The 20,330-nt window shown below is 34.8% G+C and overlaps 2 protein-coding genes across 2 annotated transcripts in view; one reads left to right on the top strand and one right to left on the bottom strand.

Moving 5' to 3' along the window:
• The first annotated feature begins 4,429 nt into the window (after window positions 1-4,429).
• LOC132556471 (uncharacterized) lies at window positions 4,430-7,633 on the top strand. Its single transcript, XM_060220881.1, has 6 exons — window positions 4,430-4,709; window positions 4,929-5,291; window positions 5,552-5,967; window positions 6,722-6,821; window positions 7,215-7,300; window positions 7,568-7,633. Exons 1-6 carry the CDS (start codon window positions 4,430-4,432, stop codon window positions 7,631-7,633), a joined length of 1,311 nt encoding a protein of 436 aa, XP_060076864.1.
• A 4,738-nt stretch (window positions 7,634-12,371) lies between these two features.
• Window positions 12,372-20,330, bottom strand: part of LOC132556487 (inter-alpha-trypsin inhibitor heavy chain H3-like) — a 30,786-nt gene continuing 22,827 nt past the window's right edge. The window contains exons 10-12 of the mRNA XM_060220897.1: window positions 19,159-19,272; window positions 15,095-15,499; window positions 12,372-14,077 (exon numbers count right to left, since the gene is read on the bottom strand). Of these exons, the coding sequence (XP_060076880.1) occupies window positions 13,776-14,077; window positions 15,095-15,499; window positions 19,159-19,272 (821 nt within the window). The 3' untranslated portion in view covers window positions 12,372-13,775. The remainder of the gene's footprint in view (window positions 14,078-15,094; window positions 15,500-19,158; window positions 19,273-20,330) is intronic.

Genomic DNA, 20,330 nt, shown 5'->3' with positions numbered 1-20,330 from the left:
TTGTCTGCAAACATTATTACATTTCCTGTATTCACAAATAACTAGACTTGCTTGATAACGAAGGCAACTCCACTTAGACATTATGTAATCTTTTCAAAGACGAAATTACTGGCTAATGATGCTTCGGTATTTCAATAATTTAGATTGCCTTTTTATCATACGGACTCCATGTTTATATTGCATTCTAAACTTAACAAGAATCCGTGTAAAATGTTTTATAGCTGGTTCGTAAAGATGTACAATCAAGCCTTTGTCAAGCTAACCATCATTCCTAGTACTATGAAATCTAGGTTACAGTATTAATGTGGTATTGTTTACTCAAGAAGTGGAATTAATAGTATTTGGATTTTAAAGAACTCCATAGAGCTTGTTGCCAATTGGACATTAAGACATAACATACTCTTCTGCATCAACCGCTTATCTCGATCTTTTCTTAAAACGAAACAAACATGGACAGCGTCCCACCAAACTGTATGATAAGCGTGAAGATTTTGACTTCACTATTGTGATTTTTTCGTTTCTCTGTAGTAACATCCCTGCATCCCATCCTTTGGTGTTTACATGTCGCAGTTGATTCGATATTCAAGAACCTATTTCCATTATCACGATTTTCATGCAAGTCGTCAACTGACGGACAAATTCGTTACACAAGGCTTCGAAAGATGGTTAAGTTTTACAATCGTCATGGTCATCTCATTAATAATTATTTTATTTTATTGTGCGATATGAAGCTCGACGCGTTTGTTGTTCATAAGTTGTGTACCTCATTTGAGAGTGGGGCATTATTTACTAGATTGACCAAATATTACATGCCGGGTTTCGTCGATGAAGCAGTAGACATTTACTCTCTCGGAACACCTGATCTTATTTTCCTTGTATATTTGCAAGATTTTTCTTTAATTTATATTTTGATATAGTTTGAATCTATATGAATATTTTGACATGTTGGTATTTTCGTGTTTTTTGTTTTGTTTTTTTTGTTTTTGGTTTTGCTTTTTTTGTTATTGTATGAAAACGTGTTTATCAAAAACTGTTTTTATTACAATACTGACATCAAACGTATGATAACCTGTCTACAAATAGACTTTTTGATATTTCTTTGAAGTTAATATTTGTTTTAACAGACATTAGATTGAGAAGTTGGAAGACTTTCGTGATCGCTGCATGAAGTCATGAACGTCAATTAACACTTATAGAGATATGAACTTCTCCTCTATTGGCTGGCTAATTAGATAATGTGTGGGAGGAAAATTGATAGATATGTCGATATCAGCTCCGTACGTGCCGAAAAAGACGGGGGAGGCAGCCGGGGAGGGGTAATAAACTAGAACACGCTGTCAAACGGCCTCTCAATTTCTTGCAATATAGTAAGAGGTTCTATCATAATATTCAGTTTCATAAAGCATACCGTTAACGAGATGATGGATCGTATCCTTACCTATATATAGTTAATATCTTATGGTATTGATTCATCATTATAAATTATGACTGGTGGTGATGTAAAAAATCTGTAAAATGTGAACTTTATAACGTGAAAATTGAATATTTTTGTTTCCCTAATTCTCAGCTATCTTTTGTGTGATATGTCGCGCTTGCGCACGGTGACTTTTATATGATACACTTACATTCTCACACGAATCGATAATCTACATCCTGACATTTTAAAATAAATATGTATCAATAACTTTACATTCCGTGATTGCGTGGGAGGCTTTATTAACATTAGATTGAGTAAAATAGATAGACATGAACATCGACTTACATGAATATCATTTTATACTTGAAGATATTATCTTAAGGTAAGAATATTTTTTCTTTATCATACACTATTTTGAATTAATCAGATTGATTTATTCGAATTAAGACTATAATATATATTTTTTCTTCTGAAAATGGTCTTAGCCTGCCTCAATATACCTTATCAAACTTCAATCATTTTCTTGATTTTTAAACTAATGAATTGAAATGATACGATGAGAAATTTAGATCAGATTCATAGCTAATAAAACAAACAGTGACGTTTTATAGTACATAGCATCTATTAAGAGGAAGAAAAACCAAAACGAAATAGATCGGGAAAATGTTTAGGCAAACTATATAGCATATTGTCAATAAAGATTTCTAGAGACCAGTCAGTAAGATTTGACGGTGTTTATGTATTATCAAACCTGTCGTCGCTGTTTCATAAACATGAATTCTGTGACAAGACGTGGTACGGTTATACAAAAGAAATAATTTTATTGGGATGATATTAGCAGGCCGACCTTAATCGTGGATCATCCTTTATTGAGTATTGCACGTTATAAAGCTGGAAAGTGGGGCGTTTTAAACTGACAATGTTGCATGATAATCCATGAACATATTGAGATGTCAAAGGTATCCGCATGATGCATCTTTAAGAATAGTTTTTTCTAGGATAATGCTTTATTGCTCAAGTCACGAATGATACAAGTTTTTTTCCTCGGAACAATCTAAACACCCTGCAGTCGAGAATTCGCAATTATACCTTGTTGGAATTTCAAAATGCTATTTTCAAGGAATAAGGGCTCTTGGCAATGACACGCTCAATACTACCAAATAAAGAACCAAACTAGATGCGTTAATGGTTTAAACAGATTGAAGCAAAAATGTGCGTTTCTGGTTATTGGGAACTATATTGGCAAATGATGGTGTACTTCTGCAATACACATCTTATTCATGTACATTTTAAAATTCATATTATATATTTAGCCCGACCGTCGAAGGCACTTATTGCATAGCATTACAGAGAAAGGGACATACAAACATCAAAATCTAAATGAACAACGTCAAAATTGAATATATACAATGTTCTAGTCATCTTTGTTTATATTAGACAAAGATTTTATATTAGACAAAGATTGATGACCAAACTTTTTTTACAGAAACGGTAAATCCATTCGTTTAGCATAATAAAAGTCAGTCAAACCCATACAGAAATGCTTTTATTATCGAGAAAAGAGTTAATTACAATTGTTCTTTGTCACCTAGATTCAGGCCTTAATGAATACTTAATATGGATAAAGAGACATTTCTGTTGAATTGCATAAGCTTATAATTGCCGTCTTGAGCAAACCAGGCCAGCTAATAAATGATTCATGCAATATCACGATGAGAAGAGGAAGGAAGACTTATCTTTGTGAAGCGGAAGTGCTATCGTAACATGACAGAAATAGACTGTGTTTAATAAACGCACTGTCAGCTTAAGAATAGTAATATGTATATTCATATGATATTATAGTTCTTAAAGCTGGTAAGGTTTTCCCCGAAAGATTATTTGAAGAAGCGTTTTAATGATATGATAGTATATATTACGAGTATAGTAATCCACCGACTTGTTGAATTCATTTACCTGGTTATCGCACCATCAGTTTAGTGTAAGGCAAAAAAATGACAGATTCGTAATTTGAACAGCAAAATCAAAGAACTGGTGAACTATGAATATCAAGAATTTTTTCTCGGGAATTAGCACTATTTACTATTACTCTATCTTATCAAATGCTTCAAAATGACATGCAATTTTATTTATTTATTCATTGTGAAAGCAAAACACAAATTCTTTATTCATGATCACTCTAATATCTACATAAGTTTCGTTATAGTTTGAGGAAATATACTTTTTGCAGACTTGCATTTTTTACGTTGTTTGTAGTGACATATTGTATATATGTAATTCACCTGTCAGTAATATGAAATAGTTTTATCTACGTAACCTAACCTATCTGTGAGAATTTAAATCAATTTCAAGAATGAATTGCACTGAAGTGGCCACATGTCAAAATTTGCATTTGTTATGAATATTTAAACGAAAACAATCTGCGGTATTTCTAGACTTAGTCTTGATTATTATTTTATTTTTTGTTGAATATTTTCTGGACAAGAGCGAAGAGCAACCTTCTTTTGACTTTTTAAATGGAATAGTTGTACTTGGTTTAACTTGGTGACTCTATTTTTAATAAGGGGTTTTAGGTCCTCCAAGGTTCAAACTTAATTAAATCAAACTGTCAATGAGAAGAGATTAAACTTTCCAACAAAAGAAACGAAGATGTATCATTTGAATAATTCATAGCCACAAGTAGGATCTCCCGGCAGCTGCGACATAGCTTAGGTGCTTGAGAAACGATGGGCTTTATTAGATAACGCAGCAGATGAACTGAAGCGTCAGCATAAATGGCTTATCCAGAGTAGATACACATCTTGCTACTGTGCATGTGTTTGACTCTGGAATGTGCTGTCTGCTTGAACGTAGTAAATATAAATCCGACGACGTAAATAACGAGGTATGTCATGTCTTTTAATTGTATTAACAATCAATGCATGCTAATTGTTTTATGGAGTATAGAATATCAAAATGTTCAAGATAAATGTGCAATCATTTTCATAAGCATATTTAATTTTTTAGACGTGTAATATGGCTTACCTATGGACGTTGATCAGGACGGGAGCTATTCTGTTGACAGTGGTTGTTGATTTCACAACATGTGCCCCAGCCACTAACGACATACCATCTACCTCCTCATTTAGGCGCGTAAGAGCTGTTGGTGCTGCATCTCAGAATTCCATTACTTCCTCTACCTCCACAACTCCCTCCTTTCCTCAGGATGCTCCTAGAACCACTAAGAAATCCACAACGACAGTGCGTGTCACTAGATCAACATCTCGGCCCACCACACTTCCCAGCTCTGATCCAGGTAACGCAGAGCTTATTTTCAATTATATATATATATAAAAAAAAAATTCTGACATTTTGTACATTTACTTTTCGGTGTATGCGTTTTGTATTTTCACTGTAAAAATAACATGAATATTCTGAAAGTGTACAGTAATTGTGTTAATAAATGAGATATTACATCTTTTAAAGAAATGGTGAATAAGAACCAAATCTGATATATTATCATTGTATTGACCAGACTGCATGCACAGGCCACATCCAACGAATCCAAGACTCTTTGAAATCGCACGTACTCCCAATCAATTTGAAGGCGAATACCAGACATGTGCGTCGTCGCTAGTGTGGAACCAGGCCACTTGTGCTTGTGACTGGCCCACACAAGTTTCTTTGAAGGATCCAATCTGTGGTGAATACCGTAAACATCCTGATTTAAATCGACCCTGGATGTATCAAAGACTTGTCAACTCGGATTGGATTGACTACTCCTGTAGTGTGCATATACGGGGACTCTTTTCAGAAAAAACGTGCCAATGCGATTATGGTCTGAATATAGAAAGTCAGACTACGATACAAATTCCGAAAACGGATCCAGTACCAAAACGTAAGTAATCTACACCATCGCTTTTACATTTAACTAATCATTAGCACAGATAAGCAAGACACGTGTTCCTTTGTTACTCACAATGTGCATTTCTTGCTAGCATGCAAAACAGACATGCATCGATTGCAATACTTTTGTAAATGTGAAAGTTTAAAAACGATATGTAGTGTATCTTAAAGCTATGTTGTGCGTTTATTACTTTCAGGGTTGATACAGGCTAATACATATCGCCATGTAAAACATTAATTTCTCTGTTACAGAAATAACCAAATGTGTAGTTGTTGCCAACATAACGATGGACAGACGTGTCAAGGACGACAGTGGGGGTCATTTGACATTATCCAGAAACGCGCACATTCGGATAACCAATAGAGTTAAAGGGTCAAAGAATGGAGCAGCGATTATACGGAGATCACCGATCCAAGTGGAGTCGTTCTATGCAAACGACCTTACAGACACTGTGCGATTTGCATTCAACTTTAAGGTGCACAGATTCAGCATAAATTCGAGGCGTCACATGGTACTGATGAGCAATGGCTGCTGGTCAACGTCTACATCGATGAGGTACAAGATAAGACCTTCGGTGGAGATCCGCTTCAGACCTTTTGACCAGACATTTGGGATTTCATTTGAAACATTTGGAAACCGCATTATTAAAAATATCAGAGGAAATAGAGTAAGTAATGCCCTCTCAAGTTTGATATGGTTTTCGTTAAGAAGTTAAATGTGTTTGATGCTCATAAGTATGTCAAGTTTTTTCGTCGTAAGTAACCCGGTTCTCTTTTCAAGAACGTGGCATAATTTAAATAGGCGATTTAAATGACGGTTATAGTGTATGCAGTGGAGCAAGCATATCTCTCGTGCACACATGATCATTACCACTGTACTTATCTTGTAAATATTTTACTCTCATCGATGATTATTTGTATTTTATGTTGAAATTTCTGTCCACAAATTGCATTTGTAACTTATTGATTAAGAAAACATATTGTAGAAGTTGAAATAAGATGTTGTCTGGTTTATTTGTGTCATAATAGTGCCGTTGATATAACATTGACTCACGAAACTTCAGGTGAAGATCCGAGGTGTGTAGTTCGATTCTCGCTACCTATGGCGGCTTGTGTGTCTTATAAGATTGAAACGGATATATCTATGCTATCATGGTCATGATTGTGACCTTGTGAAAAACTCTTTACACAATTTGATCTGGATGGTTTGCGACAGGCATCCAGTTTGCTGTTGAGTGAAGCAGCTGTAAGCTACCACAAGTTTACCTCGTCTCAAAATAATCATGGATGTTACCAGAAACAGGAACATCCAGTGCACCATTATGGTACATTTGGAATGATATAACTAGATATCACGTGAATATGACACTAAGCTTTGCATCTCTTTAGTTTAAAAGATATGCTAACATTAATATGTTCCAGGACAGGGATGGTTGGTACAAAGTCGTGTTATACCTACAAGATAACACACTTACATTAATAGTCAACAACAGGAAAGTCTTCACAAGATCAGGAATGAACGGTAAATACAAATTTGTTTTAAACTGATTAGATTTCTTGGTATATTAAAGAGTTATAACTTAAAAGAAGAAGATTGCGTAATTAAAACATGTACAATAAATTATTCAACTCATCGTGATAATGCAATGATAGAAAAATTGCTGTGAATCATTTGTTTTATATCATTAAGAATTGAACTACGATTGAGAACGCTCGACCTTTTTAGGAATGGTAAATAACTGTTCATTGCGTATCATGGCGGTTAACGTATTGCATAATAATCAAAGAGCGAACTGTTGATGTCCTTTACAATAACATTGCTAAAATTAAATCTAGTTACTGTTACCTGCTTATAAACCAATCCTGATGGCATAATCTTCAATGTTTATTTTAAAGTTAATATTTCTGTTTACAGGTTCATTGCGCAAACGTGACTGCAAATTAACGATTGCCGGTTCCCCTTACCGAGCGATGGACCATTTCGATGGCTATTTTGATGAGGTTAGTTGTAATGACATAGCAATCACAATGATTGCATATTGTTAATGATATCAGTTTCATTTCCTTTCGTTCATTTTTTATTGCTATACGTCATAACAACATCTATAGTAATTCAAATATCTCAGGAAATTACTATATTTGTTTCAATAAAAATATACGATGAATCAGTAATTATCTATATGAGTATATACAATGAGGTAGTGAATTGTTGAAAGCTCTATAATGTATTATCAAAAGAAAATTACATTTGAAATATTTTCATTTCAGTTTCTCAGTGTTAAACAATGCAAGTGTGACTGCATGAACAGCCCTTCGAAAAATTTGCCGAATTGACGGGGGGAATCTGCAACATATTTGCAAGAAATTGAAGTAGCTGGTCTACCTCAAATGTTGTTTGCATTCGAATGTCCCATGTTTGCCATATTCGTCATCAGCAAATATCGTTCACGATCGGATGCTCTTAGTGAGTTACACCACAAATCGGATAAAAAATCGTGTATATCCGGTATTAAGGTGTTTACTTTTAGTACCATAAATATGAAAACAATTGATGTGTTGAGAACTAGCTAAACAACGCAGCTTACCTATGCGAAAAAAATATTGCTTACATCCTGTGCAGTTAAAATCTGTTTCATTCAGACTGCAGAACTGACAGTTATTCATCTTCATACGATTAAACCAACGTACTATATGAGATGCTAACAATTCTTTGTAGAAAACAAATCAGTAAAAGTGTTATAATCAAGTGACTGTGGGGACCACTTCAAATGGTTCCAATTAATCGTTACCATAACGTCTTAAATGCGATTCAAACATTGCGCATACGTCATGAGCAGTACGAAATTGGATAAAAAATGGTAACCGAAGATATACTTACATGTCGGGTAATGTTCACTGAATATAATCTTCAGTATGTAAACCAATACTCAAAAACATTCATGTACAGATATGTGATGTATTGTTTGTATCAGGTGTAGCACGAGTTGATAGAGAAGTGATATGTGTCACCAGCATGATCAATTTATGTAACATTTAGGTTGTGTTTTGTTTTCACATGAATTATGTAACAATAGTGAAGAAAACATACCAGGGATATAAAGAAGAGCTGTTCTGATGGGGTTTTATTTGCATTCCTGTGATATTTGACAGCGCTGATGTCTCGAAACAATCGAGGCGATAAGCCACAATCCAGGTCAGGTGAATGTCAAACCGTTGTCAATGACCAGGTCAGGTAAAACCGACAGTATACATGAATGAAATATGCTAATTACAATATTTGAATATTTTCAAGTGATATATAACACTCATTCAACTTTGACGACATTTATATTGCTCACAGGAGACAATTAATGTTTGGTAAGAATATAGTCACTGATTTTAATTTATTGCATTTTTAATGAAAGTGATTTACTATAAATTATTCAAACATTGCATATGTCAATAAATTATAAACGACATCAGAGAGCACGTATCTTCATATGTTACTTGCCTTGAATGATGGTCAAGTTTTACAATTGATGATACTGATAAACTCCGTGTTAATTAACATAGATGAGACCAGAGTATCATTACTGTAATCTTAATTACAACCTGTCAACAAGGCCTTATTAGTTCGCGTGACTTTATTTATAAAAGTCAGTGACTTAACCTTTCATTTAATGAGGTGATTTATTTATTTAGCAATGATTATATTAATTTACTTATCTTAATATCGCATGTGCCAAGAATACTAACAATTCATACCCGTTCATTATCATATGAATACATTGTAGATATGCTCATTAAGAATACATATGCAATAAGGTTCGAAGTACTGCAATGCATTGAATCAAAAGTGTGGAGATATGGAGTACTATTGCAGGAGAATTCTGCCGTGGCAGAATTAAATTTGAAAGTCCCATATCTGTTTTCTTGTATTTAATATTTAAATGGTATTTATGTACGATTAATGTCTTTGTCTGCAGATTGTGAATATTGCCTCTGATTATATACGTAGAAATATTTAAAAAGGCGAAATCGACACGGTAATTCGCTAACGTTGTCTATCCTATCAGCCATTTGTATGACATAATCGATGGTAACAGTAGGGGAGGTAACAACGTTGCTATCTATATGGTATCACGTCACTAAATAAAGTTAATGACCATCTATTAATGGTTTTATATATAAAGGTTGAAATTATGTTACTTTGTACGTTAATTTACTAAATTATTGGGTAAGTGCACTTCCCAGTCGTCTTCTAGATTTCAAAATGTAGAACTTTAACTACACTGACGAGACCTAGAAGGACGAAAAAGGACGATACACAAGTATGATGCGGTTCGATTCATTATTTGGCTCTGCTGAATCTACTTCTGAATTTGTAGCGGAAGGTGTTACTCATTTGTGTGTTTTTGTGCAATCTTGAATACTTGTTTTGTTCATGTTTTGTTTTATAAATCATCTCATGCCTATGTTTAGAAATGTTCGCCTAATACTTAATATAAGTAATACCTCAAATTGTTTTGTGTTAAGATTGTGTTTGTTATGAAACGTACGACTGATGAATGTATACAATCTTCTATTCACTGATTATTAAACTTAATAAACAAATGAAATTTGTAGTCAACTGTTTTTATATATTGCATAAAGAAATAAAAAACAGTGTATGTAATAGGTACATTGTATTGTTACTTGGTATTAGATGTCTTGAATTATTTGTGAAGAAGTTTCTTATGCTAATTTTGAATTGGGGAAAAAACGAACAAAGCTGATATTTTAAAAAAATCAAAGAAGGAAAGTATAGGGACTTGATTCTAGGGTAGCGTATCGTTTGGACATTTTAAAATAATGAAAATGGAATTTCCATTTTTAATTAATGATAATGGGATGTCCATTTTTAATTAATGATAATGTGATATCCGTTTTTTGTTAATGATAGTGGGATTTCCATTTTTAATTTTGATAGTCGGATTTCCATTTTAGGAGAATTTATGTATTCTCTCTTTGTTCGACTACATGGATAGAAATTAACATAATTCAACGGCTTCTTTACAAATCACCTTTGTGCTAAATGAAAAAATATGCATAAAGCTGAAACGCTCACTCAGTGGTGTTTCGCAATACTATAGATAGACTCTCTGTACTTTCCTTTACAAAACAAAAGCAACCAAGAAAAAAATAGTCTACACTGGAAAATGATTTAATCTAGACGCTTAACATCACTTACGTGTCCAGGAAGGATGAAACAGTTATATTTTGTTCATTACCGGGGGTATGCTGTATTCAACACTAAATGCATTTTGAAAGGTGCTTATCCCTGTTATTTTGTTGTTTTCCTTGGTCGTTTTCTCTTTCTTTCTATAATTGCATTATACCTTCATTGACTATTTCCATTGAGCTACTGCTATTTTTCCCTAATATAGCATAATGATCTTATTGATTAATTGCAGTATACAAGAATTAATTATCAAAAGAATAATTGATGAGGATCAAATGTCATATAAAAATGAATATATTATATTACAGAAAATAACGTGCTATTTAGTGTTCGTATTGCAACTATATACGGTATCTTATTCTCCACTTGAATGGATTCGTTTAGTGCAAAGCAAATGATCTTTTAGAAGTATGTTAATAGAAAGACAGACGTGATGATTTATGGATTATAGTAGCCTGTGTCTATAGACAGGATTGTTAGTTGAATGCTAGCTGTCAGTTGGTCATTGATTGTTGTTCTGACAGACGGTTCGAACATAATTAGATCTGAAACGATACCAAATTGACAGATTTATAGCAGCAAATGTACGCCGTTAATAGCTTTTGGTGTGAGTGGAATATTGATAGAATATGATATTTAGGATAACGTGAAGGAATGTAGTTAAAAATTTATTTATACAGGGAGTATACAACAAACACCACGCCTATATTTGTAGACAAAGACGGTCTATGTGCAAATGATCAATCTATGTGAAGACAAATTAATTGGATATCAATTAATTGTTGAAAAAGTAAAATACAACACACTCGATCACGTTTGATGACACCTGGAGCACGGACTTGTAAGTTATGTCATTGGCAAACATTTTCTACCGATCCATCATATTGAAAAGCCCTGTCAATAACTGAAGTCTTGGATTCTTCGAGAATATGTGTCGGGTCATATTTTATACACTGTGATTTTTATGATCTAATGTTGGATGTGATTTGATGTCTCAAAGAATATCTTCCAGAAACAACATATTTCATCATTGTCTCAATGTAGTATTTGCTTCATGTTGGTTTTGAATTCTATACCCGTTTTGGAAAACAGTAATTTGGGTAAACATTTTTATCCATATTTTGTTTTTGACGTTAATTCTTTCCAAAACTGATCAGCAGCGTTAAGATTGAGTACTGATATGTATAATGCAAAGACTTGTTCCGCTGTAGTTTAACTCACTTGGAATTATGATTTACTTACTTGAATTGACCAATATTTATACGCAGAAAACGGTAATTTTGCAGGACCTCTGTGTAAATCTTTCTTCTGTTCATATTTTGGCATAGTTTCATCGGATTTGAGTTTAATGTATGTCGTTATTGTCTGCCTAGTGTTTGTAATATATCTATTACATGATTGTTTATAACATATCTATAACATGATTTTGGTTATGACCTTTTTTGTGATGGTGTCTATTGATAATGGTTTGCAGTATCGTTATGGGTGTGATAAGTCATCACTTAGAGGTTGCAGGTGGTAGACACTGGAAATGGATCGTTAGTCTCTGAGATTTGCCGTAACCTGCATGCCACATTTCTGATAGTGGCACGGGTCAGAACATACACATGTTCTTCTAACATCATCAACTGGTACAAAATTTATGCAATCATGGAGATAGTAAACTCCATTTAGATTTTAGATTTTTTTTCGATCAGAATGGATTTTCTTCAGTCCTCTCCTAGGTTTTAGGCTCTTAGCATCATTGACGACTCATAGAAAGACGAAATAGTTGTGTCTTTCTCAATCCTTGCCATCATACAAACTCTTCAGTCCATTTTTTAAAATCGCCACATAGAAATGGAGAACGTAACCAACATACAAAACAATAGAGTGGATTGTGTATATTTTATTTCTGCGGAAGAAGCTTTCAAACGATATATTATACTGAAGCATACATCTCTGGTGATTTTACGTGGTGATAAAACGTAAATTGCAGCTGTTAGTTTGGTGTTTGTATCACGCGATCTGAAACAGGTTAATATAAACTTATACTATTTTATATTTTTGAAAGATGCATACTAGAACCTACGATATGCATATTGCGATACTTATTATAAAGATGGACATATATACCTACCGTTTGATCAGGAATACCTACTAAATCGCTAACATTAACGAATAATATGGAGCTACGGAAATTTAATCAATAACACATGAACAATGTTTCATCTAAAATTTGAAATGTATATATATTTCAGGCTTGGCATCTTATGAAAAAAGTCTTATGTGAAATGTTTTTGACAAGCGTATATATAACATTATTAGGATATTTTTCTTAGTTAGAACTAACAGTATCTAGGATGAGAAAAACGACATGTTTGCAGGAGTAGCATAAGCTTGGTTAGGGACATTTATCGAATTACATATCCCTGTTTCAGTATCTTGTAAATATATATATCAAACGAATATGAAACGTGACTGTGAATAGAAATTTTAATGACAACACCTTATTTATGTCATAAATATAGATATAATGTATCATACACACAATTACCTGCTGTTCTTAGTCGGCGTTCTGGTGGCAGGATTTTGTTTGATTGTCTTTAAGCAACGTTTCGGCTAATGATCCAGGTTTGGTGATATCATTATTATACTATTACCATCTTAATTGCCAACAATCTTATTTGGCCTGTCGTGCATATATCAATATCAATATATACATAGCCAATACATTAGTATGTGGCTCACCATGTCTAAACCTGTTAATTATTCAAATTCTGCAAAAAAATCAGTTCCTTATTGACATTCGAAATTACAAAAAGCACAAACATATCATTAAACAGTATAAGATAATTTGATTTCATATAAACAATAAGCGTAGCATATTACTTGTCAATTAAATAAAGCATTGCCAATCATATCAACTAACAATATATGGTCACATGTGTAACACCGTCTATGGTGTATATCATTAAGAATGTCGATGAGTGTAAAACAAAGACACCGAAGGACTAAACCTTCACTAAGCCCTATTGATCATCCAGTATTTAAAGTGACACATATGTCTGTTGTCCAAAGACAACATTTGTCAGGAGTCACCATTCTTTGGTATTACACAATATTACATCCAAACAAAATTATGATATGACAAATATTGTCACAAATGCCATTATATTTATCAAATCTTTACATTGTATGTATGTAGATAGCACCAATGTAAACAGTATAAACATTCCACATATATTGTATTATCACAAACAATTACACTGTCGCCATTTTTTTTTGTTTCCAGAATCACTGTGAACCACTAGTGGTCTTCATAATTCGTTTCCGTCGTCCCTTTCGTTTTGTGGTGACTGTGGAGTTTTTATCTCGCACTAAATAATCTTTATAACTGCCGTCTAGAAGTTTCTTGCCGTTACGCTGGACCATCCAACAAGGCGTCTCCCTGTTGGTAGCCAGATTAAGACGAGTTCCAAGAGTAGCCGTCAGCTTCCTGGTCTTTTTTGTGTTTCCTCTTACGAGAAGCTTTCCTCTTGTTTTACCGTCGACCTTCTTGGTCTTTTTAAGTGAAATCCGTCTGTGGAGTAGTTGCCCTGAAACGATAATACCATAGAATAATGTATCATTCCAAATACTCAAACCAAAACCTCAAATTCTATTAAACGAGTGCTACTAAAATATAAGCCAAGTGTTCCGAAAAGCCAAATGTTGTTTACTTTATCGAAGATACGTGGCATGGAAATCTAAGTTAAATCCAAGCGATGTTAGAATCCTTAAAATATTAAACAAGATCGCGATTGCGAAATCTTTAGTGTCCGACTAAGTAGCAAAAGCGGTTTACTTAAATACAAAATACACAAATGGCTTTTTTTCAAATAAACAAACAAAATGTATGATCACTGGACTGCAAACGGGTCAAACTAATATATGGTCATTCGCTTGTGGTGCTTTTCAATACAGTTCTAATAGGTACATTGTACAATTAAATTAATTCCATGATACACCACAACACGAGGGTGGTATATAGATGTCTACGTCATCAAAGCATCATATATTCAGAAAATGTGGTTTTCTATGCAATGTATGAAAAAGGTATGAACATTCATTATCTTGAAAAAAACTATTTGTCAAAAATGTAACAAAATAGGATAATTTTATGGTAGAACTCTTTGAGTTTTGTTCAACAAACTCATTTTACCGGACATATAGGCTGAAGCTGGAACAGTATTTTTAAAAGAAGTAAAAGATAATGAAGCTGCAAAAATAGCTTCACGAAATCTACGAATCGAGGAGAAATTTATATTTGTTTATTTTATAGCACGTGAATCATGAATTGTAAACAATACTTAATGTTTAACACTTCATATCTCTGTAGTTGATTTTTATGATTTTTGAATATCTAAGGATTTTAAAAGGATTACACCAAACTGTCACCGTAAAAAAGAAAACATCTGGACCATTAGCCAATATCATTATAGCGGTATGACAATTATGTGTTCCTCAGGAAATTCCTTTCATACAGACAAGTTAATTAATAGCACAAGAATGGATGTGATGTTATATCTGATAAAGTTAATGACGATTACATGAAAAACTTTAACAAATAATACCAAGAATTCCATGCGTATGCCAGGAGAATCCTTTCTCCTCCACGATGTAGAATCCTAGAAATGGCACTTTGCCCATCCTTAGCTGTGACTTTGTTCTCATATGACGTATAACCAACAGGAGTACTTTGTTAGGGAAGATGATGGCAATCTGTTGACCGGTTCCGTCAGTCACAACTTTCGTTCTGTGAGATTTTAGGGCCTCAGAACTTCTCCACGTGTGCTGCTGGCCATCCATGGTCCAGTTTGTAGGGGTGAAGGACAGCTTTGTTTTTAACCCCTCGATTCGTATTTCTCCAAGGTATGTCTTCGTAATGTCCTTGGACTGGTCGGCCAATCCGTCTTTTCTCTTCCTCCGTGAACCAGGTTTTTTCTTGTTTGAAATAATTGCGGCTGTAACACTTATACCTGCAGCAGACAAGAATGTGGGTTAAAGACCATGATATCGGAACCGGAAATAACATATTAATGTAACAAGTGTTCGTTTATAAGCCCATTAAATCACGTGTTCGTTGGTATCGTTATTAATTGTTATCAGTCAAAGATGAACACTATCAATGTACCAGTCTCTAAGATAAATCAGAAGCTGTTTATTCTGGCTATTGATTAGTAAAGTGAGAAACCAAATTAATCAAACAAAGTTTTAATTTCAATACAAAAAAAGTTTTATCAGAGGCTAATGGAAAAGAAGACGAAACAGTTATACACTAATGACATTTTTGTTGTAAATTATCACTGTAAGAGATATATACGTATTCAATAATGTGGGGTAATTAGCAAAATTAGCAATTGAATCAACTTGCACAAGTATTGTTGCCTTGACCTAGTGCATAACTACCATGTGTTGCCCTCTGACATAGAACCAATATTAGAATATTGTAGGATAAGCATATGTTACCCTCTGGTGTAGTACCAGTATTGCTGCCCTTGAAACCTCCATACTATGGTCCCTAGCGTGAAGTCAGGGTCTTATGAATCGAATGTACAATCAGTATATGTTGCCCTATATAGTTAACGACAATGTGCTGTCCCTTCGTGTAAAACCAACATGTGTTGTCCCCTAGCGTAAAACACGCATGTACTGCTCCCTCGTATATAATATAAAACCAGCATGTGCTGCTCCATCGTATATAGTGTAAAACCAGCATGTGCTGCTCCCTAGAGTAAAACAGCATGTGCTTTCACCTTATGCAAAACCAGCATGTGCTGTCACCTTATGTAAAACCAGCATGTGCTGTCACCTTATGTAAAACCAGCATGTGCTGTTACCTTATGTAAAACAGCATGTGCTGTCACCTTATGTAAAACAGCATGTGCTGTTACCTTATGTAAAACCAGCATGTGAAACCCCTAGTGTAAAACCATCATGTGCTGCTTCTATCGTAAAACAAGCATGTACTGCCTCTTGTATAAAACCAGCATGTGCTGCCTAAGTGGAAAAACCAATATGTGTTGTACAATTATGTAAAACCAGCATGAGATACCCCTAGTGTAAAACCAGTATGTGCTGCCCTAGTGTAAAAACCAGTATGTGATGTCTCTAGTGTAAAAACCAGTATGTGCTGCCCTAGTGCAAAAACCAGTGTGTTGTACCATTATGTAAAACCAGCATGTGCTTCCTCTAGTGTAAAAACCAGTATGTACTGCCTCTAGTGTAAAACCAGCATGTGCTGTCTCAAGTGTAAAAACCAGTATGGCCTTCCTCTAGTGTAAAAACTAGTATGTGGTGTCTCAAGTGCAAAAACCAGTATGTGTTGTACCATTATGTAAAACCAGCATGTGGTTACTCTAGTGTAAAACCAGCATGTGCTGCCCTAGTGTAAAAACCAGTATGTGATGTCTCTAGTGTAAAAACCAGTATGTGGTTACTCTAGTGTAAAAACCAGTATGTGCTGCCCTAGTGTAAAAACCAGTATGTGGTTACTCTAGTGTAAAACCAGTATGTGCTGCCCTAGTGTAAAAACCAGTATGTGATGTCTCTAGTGTAAAAACCAGTATGTGCTGCCCTAGTGCAAAAACCAGTATGTGTTGTACCATTATGTAAAACCAGCATGTGGTTACTCTAGTGTAAAACCAGTATGTGCTGCCCTAGTGTAAAAACCAGTATGTGGTTACTCTAGTGTAAAAACCAGTATGTGCTGCCTCTAGTGTAAAATCAGTATGTGCTGCCTCTAGTGTAAAAACCAGTATGTGCTGCCCTAGTGTAAAAACCAGTATGTGCTGTACCATTATGTAAAACCAGCATGTGCTGCCTCTAGTGTAAAAACCAGTATGTGCTGCCTCTAGTGTAAAACCAGCATGTGCTGTCTCAAGTGTAAAAACCAGTATGGCCTTCCTCTAGTGTAAAAACTAGTATGTGTATGTGTCTCAAGTGCAAAAAACCAGTATGTGTTGTACCATTATGTAAAACCAGCATGTGGTTACTCTAGTGTAAAACCAGCATGTGCTGCCCTAGTGTAAAAACCAGTATGTGATGTCTCTAGTGTAAAAACCAGTATGTGCTCTCTAGTGTAAAAACCAGTATGTGCTGCCTCTAGTGTAAAAACCAGTATGTGGTGTACTCTAGTGTAAAACCAGTATGTGCTGCCCTAGTGTAAAAACCAGTATGTGCTGCCTCTAGTGTAAAAACTATGTGCTGCCTCTAGTGTAAAAACCAGTATGTGCTGCCCTAGTGCAAAAACCAGTATGTGTTGTACCATTATGTAAAACCAGTATGTGGTTACTCTAGTGTAAAAAACCAGTATGTGCTGCCCTAGTGTAAAAACCAGTATGTGGTTACTCTAGTGTAAAAACCAGTATGTGCTGCCTCTAGTGTAAAATCAGTATGTGCTGCCTCTAGTGTAAAAACCAGTATGTGCTGCCCTAGTGTAAAAACCAGTATGTGCTGTACCATTATGTAAAACCAGCATGTGCTGCCTCTAGTGTAAAAACCAGTATGTGCTGCCTCTAGTGTAAAAACCAGTATGTGGTGTCTCTTGTAAAAAACGAGTATGTGCTACCTCTGGTGTAACAACCAGTAGGTGCTGCCGTCTACTGTAAAAACCAGCATTTGTTGCCTCTAGTGTAAAATCAGTATGTGCTGCCTCTAGTGTAAAAACCAGTATGTGCTGCCTCTAGTGTAAAAACCAGTATGTGCTGCCCTAGTGCAAAAACCAGTATGTGTTGTACCATTATGTAAAACCAGCATGTGGTTACTCTAGTGTAAAACCAGTATGTGGTTACTCTAGTGTAAAACCAGTATGTGGTTACTCTAGTGTAAAAACCAGTATGTGCTGTCTCTAGTGTAAAAACTAGCATGTGGTTACTCTAGTGTAAAAACCAGTATGTGCTGCCTCTAGTGTAAAAACCAGTATGTGCTGCCTCTAGTGTAAAAACCAGTATGTGCTGCCTCTAGTGTGAAAACCAGTATGTACTGCCTCTAGTGTAAAAACCAGCATGTCTCTAGTGTAAAAAACTGCCTCTAGTATGTGGTGTCTCTTGTAAAAAACGAGTATGTGCTACCTCTGGTGTAACAACCAGTAGGTGCTGCCGTCTACTGTAAAAACCAGCATTTGCTGCCTCTAGTGTAAAATCAGTATGTGCTGCCTCTAGTGTAAAAACCAGTATGTGCTGCCTCTAGTGTAAAAACCAGTATGTGGTGTCTCTTGTAAAAAACGAGTATGTGCTACCTCTGGTGTAACAACCAGTAGGTGCTGCCGTCTACTGTAAAAACCAGCATTTGCTGCCTCTAGTGTAAAATCAGTATGTGCTGCCTCTAGTGTAAAAACCAGTATGTGCTGCCTCTAGTGTAAAAACCAGTATGTGCTGCCTCTAGTGTAAAAACCAGTATGTGCTGCCTCTAGTGTAAAAACCAGTATGTGGTGTCTCTTGTAAAAAACGAGTATGTGCTACCTCTGGTGTAACAACCAGTAGGTGCTGCCGTCTACTGTAAAAACCAGCATTTGCTGCCTCTAGTGTAAAATCAGTATGTGCTGCCTCTAGTGTAAAAACCAGTATGTGCTGCCTCTAGTGTAAAACACAGTATTTGCTGCCTCTAGTGTAAAAAAAGTATGTGCTGTCCTCTGTACCTGACACGTCATCGGAGACGAGGTTGATTCTATCTCCCGGTTGGCCCATGATATCAAAACACACGGACGTGTCAAGGCCCTTCACGTGCACGATGAAATGGGGATCACTGTCCACTGAAGCATGTCAAAATAAATTTAATTAATTTAATTAATGTGTTTGATGTGTGTTTTTGTCACAATGCAATCAAACCATGCAAGAACGTCACTTCTAATTTCAAATTTTATGAATAGTGTCCATTCATGTATGAACATAGTGCTTTATCAATAGAACCAATAAAATTGTTATTTCTACATCAGCGATTTCCTCATTAGCATTGTCTAAATCAGTGTTAACTATCATATATTATAAGTCACGGACTGTTGTGGAGATTGATAAGCGGTTACAATCAGGATAACAGATCGCATTAGAGAACTTCACGTACGCCCGACGAAGTCTGTGTTAAACACAAATATCGCACTTGAATGACTACCAAACTTCCCAACAATTGTGACTTAATGCAACATAGAAAGAGATAACTAATGTATTTTGTTATATAAGTTTACTCTTTTATACAACGCCCATTCACATTCTCTAATGCTGCATTATTTTAGTCTCACTTTGAACAACATAGTTTTATAAATTCGTGTAACACCAAGTATTTATTCTTACCCTCTAATGCTAGATCATGTTCACCTACCTGAGAACAATAGAGTCTTATTCACGATATCATTTTTGATAACTTATGTGATATACCAGGCAATTCGCAGAATAAAAACAACAACATAAATGCTAATATACTTAAGTGCAAAAAGGTAAGCAAATAAGTAAGTATGCATTGTAACTGGGAATAACACATTTCCAGTCTATACAATAGCTTACACGTAGTAAGTATCTCTAAAAATTCAATGTATTGACTAATCACATCCAGTAATACAATGAAATAACTGTTAAAAATAATTGTAAACATTTACTCATTTTCCCCTCTTTATGTATACTTACTTTTGTTCCTCAGTATATCAAATGAAATAGTTCTATTACATTATATGTCCACACTAAAATCGATCAAATCTGACAATTTCTACAAGTGATGAGAATAACATGAGCGGTTATCTAAAATAGTTTTGTACCATTTCAAAGTTACAACTTAATTAAATCTCCGTTACATCATTGTCATCAATTAAATCAAACACAG

This window comes from Ylistrum balloti, unplaced genomic scaffold (assembly GCF_031769215.1).
Source record: "Ylistrum balloti isolate Yb309-2 unplaced genomic scaffold, AGI_CSIRO_Ybal_v1 Utg370572, whole genome shotgun sequence".
NCBI classification, from domain to species: domain Eukaryota; kingdom Metazoa; phylum Mollusca; class Bivalvia; order Pectinida; family Pectinidae; genus Ylistrum; species Ylistrum balloti.
The sequence above is the reverse complement of the archived record's forward strand: the minus strand, read 5'-3'. Positions and strand labels throughout refer to the sequence as shown.